Source organism: Lotus japonicus, chromosome 2, assembly GCF_012489685.1.
Source record: "Lotus japonicus ecotype B-129 chromosome 2, LjGifu_v1.2".
Taxonomy (NCBI): domain Eukaryota; kingdom Viridiplantae; phylum Streptophyta; class Magnoliopsida; order Fabales; family Fabaceae; genus Lotus; species Lotus japonicus.
In genome coordinates this window covers 19007703-19016077 of record NC_080042.1, presented here as the reverse complement: position 1 = coordinate 19016077, position 8375 = coordinate 19007703, and the positions used below count along the sequence as shown (strand labels likewise).

General features: G+C 34.7%; 1 protein-coding gene across 3 annotated transcripts; it reads right to left on the bottom strand.

Annotated features, from left to right (window-relative positions):
- Window positions 1-1887: 1887 nt before the first annotated feature.
- On the bottom strand, window positions 1888-7194 carry LOC130737727 (caffeoylshikimate esterase-like). Of its 3 annotated transcripts, none has more exons than XM_057589559.1 (8): window positions 6783-7194; window positions 5512-5541; window positions 5294-5420; window positions 5024-5170; window positions 4174-4304; window positions 3957-4094; window positions 3435-3533; window positions 1888-2331 (listed from the first exon to the last, which is right to left on the bottom strand). In XM_057589559.1, exons 1-8 carry the CDS (start codon window positions 6912-6914, stop codon window positions 2098-2100), a joined length of 1038 nt encoding a protein of 345 aa, XP_057445542.1. In that variant the 5' UTR covers window positions 6915-7194; the 3' UTR covers window positions 1888-2097. The 3 variants fall into 3 exon arrangements, with proteins under 3 accessions (XP_057445542.1, XP_057445543.1, XP_057445544.1); XM_057589560.1 differs by lacking the exon at window positions 6783-7194 and adding an exon at window positions 5663-5761; XM_057589561.1 differs by lacking the exon at window positions 6783-7194 and adding an exon at window positions 5688-5753.
- Window positions 7195-8375: the final 1181 nt, after the last annotated feature.

The following is an 8375-nucleotide window of genomic DNA, read 5'->3' as shown; positions in this document are numbered from 1 at the left end:
TAGTAAACGTTCCACTCCTTCATTTAATCTTCTGCATATGCATTAATTACATACGTTTTCTTTAATCCTTTTATTTTTTTTCTCCATCTTTTTAAACTTAGACCTTCTCTAAGGGGGAGTCCTTGTACTTCAAGCTAAGTTTTTCACACCCCATTCTTTTTGCTTATGACAAAAAGGGGGAGTATGCAACCAGTTTTTGATGTGTAAGCTGTGTTAGTGTGATTTCTTTTTCTTTTGGAGAATTTAAGAGTTCCACTCTTTATGACCATAGATCTGTCCGTGAGCATTTGCAAGTAATACATTTTCACTTCTTTTGACATGATCATATGCTAAATCGGCTGACTTTGATACTTTTACCTTGCTCTTGACTCTGAATATTTATGCGCTCTGATATTCTAATAATTATCTATGTCATAAATTCTCACTCTGAACTCTTTTGTTATTTAGCTCAGAATCTAGATATTACTAATGTTTTCATTAAGTCTTAGATTCAGGGGGAGCTAAGCTCAGAATCAAGCTGTGACTTGGATTCAGAATGAGCAACATAAACCATTCACCTCAGGATAAGTTTATCTCTATTCTAAACTCTGAGTGAATTCAGTTTATTGTTTAAGAATTGTTCATCAAAATACTTGGTTTTGTCATCATCAAAAAGGGGGAGATTGTAAGATCAAGTTTTGATCTAGTAGTACAACTCTATGTTTTGATGATTACATGTTAACTATTGTGTATGAACAATTATGATACTCTAACGTTGTTTTCTGAGTGTTTTAATGACAGGCTCTAACTCTGATCTAATTACACATAAATCAGAAGCACCATACTCAAAGAGTTACCTCCGCAACGCTTTCGCACTCACTATGTTCAATCTGAACAGTAGATTAAGCTTCAGAAGATCTGAAGATAGTAAAGCTCTGATATGGATTCAGTTCACTTGAAGTTCTGAAGACCAGAAGCTCTGAAGGATCAGAAGCTCTGAAGGTTCAGAAGTTGAGTAGTGAAGATTCTGAAGTCCAAGAGTAAGCTGGCTCTGAAGACCAAGTACTTCTCCTCTGAGTCAAGAAGCAGAAGGTACAAAGGTCAGAGGATCCAAGCTTCCCTCTAACTCTGATCACCAAGCTTCACAAGTTCCAACATGAAGCATCGCTCTGAACAGAAGTCAACTAGGATAAAGGTCATGTCACTATCCAAAGTACAAAAGCAATTGTACCATTCCTGACGACCTTACCTAACTTATTCAGCCACAGCAGAACCTAGAAAATCCAGATCTGCCTTCCAACGGTAGCATTCCATGCAAACTTCCAAACCTTAATCCTTGGAGTATATAAAGAGGCTGAATATGAAAGATGCCGCTTTAAGAAACTTTGTTCAAGCTTTCGCGAAATTCAAATATTCTCTTAAGCAATCTTTCTTCATATTGTACTTATTGTGTTTACTATTAGCTTTCTGAAAAGCATTTCTTTGTAAACCAAAACTTTCAAACAGTTGTTTGCTTTTCCTTAAGGAGACCAAGGTTGGTCAGATCCTTGAGAAGACTAAGAGAGTGAATCTTAGTGATAGCTAAGTCATTGTATTGTTAGTCACTTTGCAGGTTGCAAGTGCAGTTGTAACAAACTCTGATTAGTGGATTGCCTTCATTCTAAGAAGGAAGAAATCACCTTAACGGGTGGACTGGATTAGCTTGAGGGATTTATCAAGTGAACCAAGATAAAATTATTGTGTTCTTTCCTCAAACTCTTATCTTAGCACTTTCATTCTCGGTGTTTGAAGAGATTTGTTAAAATCTCAAGTCGGAAAAGTTTTTAGAGTAAAAACGCTATTCAAACCCCCTTTCTATCGTTTTTCATACCTTCATCTACTCCATGTCAAACAAAGGAGGTTCCAAAGTTAAACCTTAATCAAGCAAGCTTAAGGGCCAATAGATTTTGCATTCCCACTATATTTCTTTATTTCTGTATTATTCACATTAAACAATGCTACACTAGTAATTGACTAAGATGGTAAAGAATAAACAACTTCAAATTTTGATGTTCAATCTACCAAAGTAGAAGTAAATATCAACTGAAAACAATCTGAATATTCTTCTTTTGAATAGTATCAAGGTGAAGATTGATAATGTTTCAAGCTGTGGTCATCAAGCCAAGAAATGATGTCACCAAAAACTTGAATTATTACTTCATCAGGCTCACCCGCAAGAAGAGCATGGTAGGCATCATTGTAAAGCTTAAGCTTCTTGTCTGAACAGCTTGCTTTCTCATACAAGGCTTTGCTCACTGATGGATCAGTCACCGTGTCAGCATCCCCATGAAGGATTAACAATGGTAGAGAGACCTGTTTTCACAGCCATTACATGAGATGAATAATTTCATTGAACTATTATATATAATAATTTTCATTCCATGGGAAAAATGTGAAATTTCATATACAATCTCATGAATAACTCTACCCAAAAGCTAGCAGGAGTGAGAGTTGTTCTACCATTTATACGAATTATTTTGTTTATTTTTTAGTCAATGTACGATTTTCAACACCCCTCTCACACCCAAGGTTAGATATCTAAAGCGTGTAGTTTGCAAGAATGAACATCTACATGTGACACATATATGGATGGTCGATTTTCAACACCCCTCTCACACCCAAGGTTAGATATCTAAAGCTTGTAGTTTGCAAGAATGAACATCTACATGTGACACATATATGGATGGTCTCCAATAAATGGATCTATGATAGACTCTGATACTATCTTAGAATTTGGGTTAAACATAATTCTACCACAAAAGCTAGCTCAAGAGTGAGAGTTGCTCAACCATTTATACGGACTATTTTGACCATATTTCCAGCCAATGTGAAATTTCTCAACACAATCAATAACCAATAGTTTATCCTCCTATAAAATAGGAGAAAAAGGGGGGGGGGAGAAAAATCAATAAATACAAAAGAATTTGAGATGAAATATCATGCTAAACAACAAAAATGAACAGGAATAGGAATAGGTAAAGCAGAAGGAACAAGACAGAGTTAAAAGAGTATGCAATAGTGTATCAACTATCAAGATATAATTTCCTTTCAAACCCCAAATGCTTGCTTTCTGCAAAACAAATTATTGCTTTTAACTATGAGGTGTTCAAAAGTAGCATTTTCAATCCCAAAAGTCCTCTGCATCTTATGGCTTATCAGTTCAAAAATCCAATTAAGGCTGACTTAAATTAACATTAACAGAAATCTTTTTTTTCATGAGTAGTAGTTGATCAAAAACCACTTCTGCAATTTCATTTTATAAGGGGTTGGAGCATTTGTCTTTATTTTAAAGATTAAGCCTGAAAATTATCACAAAATAGTTCAGGGAGCCACTGAAAGAGTTTCTTCATTCAGATTCAGCTTGGGTAGACATATTTAACAAGGAAATGTATATTAGTCAGAAGATGAGAGCATACTTCATTCAACCGCCGTTCTATTTCTTGAGTAGTTCTAAGCATTTCTAAAGCGCTCCGCAAGCGTGGTTTGTCCTTGTAAGCAATGACATTATAGGCTGCCTGGAGAGACATTCAAAAGTGTCAAGAAATTGCTAATAATGATCTAAAAAAAGAAATGAATCAGAAGAATTGGAGAAAAATTGAGTCAATAGAGGTTCAGACGGAAAGATAGATGGGTTATTGTGTTCAGGCTCCGTTTGGAAAAGTTTATACGAGCTTATCTTATAGCATAAACACTTATGCAAGTATTTGTAAGAGTTTATGCAAACAGCTTAAGATCTACCTATAACCTGTTTTGAGATTATCTTCATAAGCTTCTCAGGTTAGCTTATGAATAAGTGTTTATGCCTACCTATAACATATTTTGAGCTTATTTCAATGAATTTCTCAAATTAGCTTATGAATAAGCTCTTATGCGATAAGCAGATAACAAAGGTGTATCAGTAGACAAAAAACAGTTCTGTGGCATTACAAAATACAAACCTGCTTCCTCTTATTCAAATCTCTGAATGCTGCATCTGCTAAATCCTTTTGTGGAACTAATTTATGCTTCGGAAGAACATTGGCTATACCAATAAGGATCTGAGTGACCAACTTTGATGGAACCATGTCATCTGCAATCTAAACAAATTTTTCAGGTCAAAGGGAGATCATAGCAAATCCAATCAGAACCTACATGATTGTGTTTGAGGATTAATACTTTACACATTGGTGCACCAAGAATGGCGCCATCCCATGCATTAGGTTGTTTCAGGTGCACCTTCAACGCGACAGCTCCACCCATGGACTCTCCAAATAGGAAGCTGGGAAGAGAATGGAACTCAGGGTTTTCTGCCATAGAATACAGTAGTATCAAATAATCAAAACCCTCATATATATGTTGTTCAACTTGTTTCCAGTGTAAGATGAAATAAGTTACATGTAATGTTCACAATTTAGTAAATAGTGAACTTGCATTGTTTCTATTTTATTGCCAAAGTTCAAAATGACTTATAGGAGACAACTGAGATATTTCCTTCATAAAAAATATGCACTTTAAGTATTGCCTATATTGGAAAAGTTGAAAGGAATAATATTTTCTAATTGATAATTTGAGTAATGTGTAATACACATGAGACATAACTTAGAACTACAGTACATAGATAAGTGTCCTTTTCTATCTCAACAATTATCTACAAAACTAATCCTGTCAAGGTACATAGACCACCAGGATACAATGCAGCATTTGATCCCCTTCCTAAGGAGCAACTAATTCTAACTCATTAAATTTATAATGATTGCATTTCATGATGACTGGAAAATGTATGACAGGGGTTAATGGGGGATCCGGATCAACTACAGTCACATTTTGACGCAGTTACTGCAGTCATTCAACATTAGCCATTGCATTAAGATCAAACAATATATATTTGATCTCAATAATTTGGATATAAATTATTTACAGGCTAGAAATATGAGCAGTCCAATCCTAATTGAACAACTTGGATTTGTGACAGAAGTGCAGTCTGCGGTAGTAAATTCGGATCCATTGATAGGAGTATGTAAAGTACCTCTGATTTTGGAGTACTGCTCAATGACATCATCAACAAGCTCATCAAAACTGGGAATAAAGCCATGGAGACCTTCTGAAAGACCAAATCCAGGATAATCCATAGCAAAAACTCCATATCCAGATGATGCCAGCTTTCTAGCAACTCCTGCAAATGAAAGATTCCAAGTCACAATTGAGTTACTATTCCACAAGATAACTGAATTTAGTTACTTAAAGTTATAGCTAGCTAGCAGTTCCAATTTCCAAATACAAGGTAGCTGCTACATGCCTTCAAAGAAAAAGGTGCAAGTGTCTCCATAACCGTGACAGAAAAATACAGCTGCTTTGGGCTTAGATTCCCCAGGAAGCCAGCTTTTATAAAAGATCTCTACGCCCCTTGAGTTCACCTCATAAGTCTGTTGCATTTGCATAGAACAAAACATCAAATTAGCAATTGTTTCAAATTCATAGCATGAATGTGTTTCAAATTCAAACAAAACTTCTCACCTCTTTCATTTTTAGTCCATCACATGGAGTCTGCAAAGAATGAAAAAAATGATATTAACATTTTGAAGAAAACAAAATTTTTACTCAATTCAAGTGAAATATCACATCAGATAAAATGATACTAGTGTTTTGTAGTGATAAATCATGTAACCTTTAAAATCTCCCATGCTTAATACCTAAATAAATACAGGATGTGATTGAATTAGGAAAACAATCTATGTGTTGGTCTCACTTTCCCTCATTGTTGGTCTTACTGCCTTTAAGGCAAGATGCCACTTGGGTGTTTTTATATCTTACGGGTGTCCTCCACACAGGAGGCAATTCTGTTCGAGCTGGGTACATCCACCACACGGTGGGGCTAACTCTCCTAGTGAGAGTTTTTTCCATCTACAAGACTCAAACCCTAGACTTTGTTTAAGGGGAATCAATCATGTACTACTTGAACATAAAAAATCATATAAAATTTAGCTGTTACAATCAGCTTAGTATAGTGAAATTTCCCATCACCTTATTTTGTATTTATCTATCTTTTTATATAAATATATTAAATAGGTAAAATTTTGTTAAATTTTTTGAAGAGAAATAAATACAAAATTTTAACATAAAAAATCATATAAAATTTTATCATGAGCGATAGACGATAATACACCTAATTGGTGCTGATTGCAGTAGTTAAAAGTGATTGTTTAAATTTCTAGGTCAAAAATTTAGTGCTACACTTATGAAGACTTTTAGCCTTTACCAACTTGAATCGAAATTGTAAGAGCAATGTATATAAAAAAAATACATACTCTTAATGCAATCAGGCAAGTAAAAGAAGTTGCAAGTTGGCTATAACATTTAATAACTAAAAGCCTAGAACAGACTCTCTCACTTTACCTAGTAAAAATGAAAGAACAGGCCCTCTCCCTCTTCCAACTACCCTCTAAGTCTAAGGAGTTGCCAACAACTACAAGCAATCACAAAGTCAATATTTTATCCCCACGTAACCATGTTGAACTAGGAGATCTCAACAACCATGTACTATCACCAAATACCAATTAATGTCCACAGAACTAAAGAAAGAGAAAACCAGACCAAAGCCAAATTTATTGCAATACAGCACCTGGATGCAGAGTTACCAGAAACAATATTAAAAAAATGGATTAAAACTTTACTCACAAGACAAAACAAAACCAAACAAATAAGTGGGATTCATTCAATCAATTCCATAAACAACAACAACAACAAACAAAAGAAACGAAAGAAGACCAAACCAAAGGCACACACACCTTAAACAGTATATGATCAATCCCAAGCTGAATATCCTTGAAGGCTTCACGTGCACGCTTTCTAGCGCCCACTTCATCCATTTTAGCATCCAAAATCTTCTGTAATTCATTATCAACACCTTCTAGCTTCATGGTTGATAATTATTTTTTATTTCCTCAGGAAACAGAATGCACCCCTGAATTCTACAAATTCTAAAAACTTGGAATTGGCCTGATTTAAAGACCCAGAATACAGAATCAAACAAATTGATTCCGGCATAACCCCGAAATATATATACATGTATATTAAAAAAGAAAAAACAGAGTGGGAACAGAACAACAACAAAAAAATTCTTCTATTTTACTTTTAAAAGTTCCAACCATCCAGAAGGTGGTATCTGAGTATCTGTCATTAGCTTTAAGATTTCAAAAAATAAAAAAAACGTGGAGAGGATCCGAAAAATATGGAAAATTTGACTCAGGATAAGGACAATGACAGGGAAATATAAAAAAGGGAATGTGGTGAAGAGAATTAAAAACAATACTATTTAGTTAATAATAACCTTTTATAATGGAACAAAAATAATAACCTTTTATATTATTGATTATTTTAGCTATTAATCGTAAAATATCTCAAAATTTCATATTTCAATGCTAATTACTAATTAAAAAAGTGAAAAGAATTTTATAATCAATAAAGTAAAATAAAATAGTACTTTTATATAAAACAATTATATTAGGTATAGAACTTTACATTAATGACAATATTTTTTTTTAAATGACAATATTAATTAGTTACTAACAACTTTTTATGTTATTACAATATTTTCATTAACCATTAATTAGAAACTATATCAATTTTTATTAAAAATATTAACATGTTGGAATCAAGGAGATGAATCAGTTTAATACAGCGCTGCTTGGGAAAGCCGTTTGGCAAATGGTTCAGAAACCAAATAAATTGTGGGTAAAAGTATTTGAGCACAAATATGTCAAGGACTCTTCAATTCTAAATGTTCAAGCGCACCAGCAGGACTCGTCAGTCTGGAAGGGCATTTTACGTGCTCGAGACCAAGTTGGGCAGCACTTTAGCTTCTAGCTAGGTAATGGTGAAACGTCGATTTGGTACAAAGATTGTAGCGGGACAGGCCCAATTGCTAAACAATTTTCATTTGTTAATATTGCTGATAATGAGTTGAAGCTGAAAGATGTTTTCCCGGATACCAGTTGGAATCTTAACCGATTATATACTATCCTTCCTGCCTCTGTTACTAAGAAGCTGTTGATGATGCAACCGTCTCTGTGTGCGACTCGAAGCGATGGTTGGATTTGGACGGTGGGTAGCACTGGGATCTATTCTGTTCGCGATGCCTATGCTTGGCTCAATGATGCTCAACATAATCAGCAAGAGGACCGGAGACTTGGCTGGGTTTGGAAGCTCCAAGTGCCTGAGAAAATATGGATGCTTGTTTGGCTGATTCTCCATAATGCTATTCAGGTGAACCAACTCAGAGTTCGTTGCCATTTAGCTGTGGATGCAACCTGTATGCATTGTACGTGTAAGACCCAAGTTTTTAAGTTTAGAATAAGTGAATAGAATTCCTATTCACGATT

Coding starts and splice junctions, on each gene's coding strand:
- LOC130737727 (XM_057589559.1), bottom strand. CDS start 6,914: ATGAAGCTAGAAGGTGTTGATAATGAATTACAGAAGATTTTGGATGCT. Junction 4,305..5,023: donor GCAGTACTCCAAAATCAGAG/GTACTTTACATA, acceptor ATTCTATGGCAG/AAAACCCTGAGTTCCATTCT. Junction 2,332..3,434: donor TAGAACGGCGGTTGAATGAA/GTATGCTCTCAT, acceptor CTGTGAAAACAG/GTCTCTCTACCATTGTTAAT.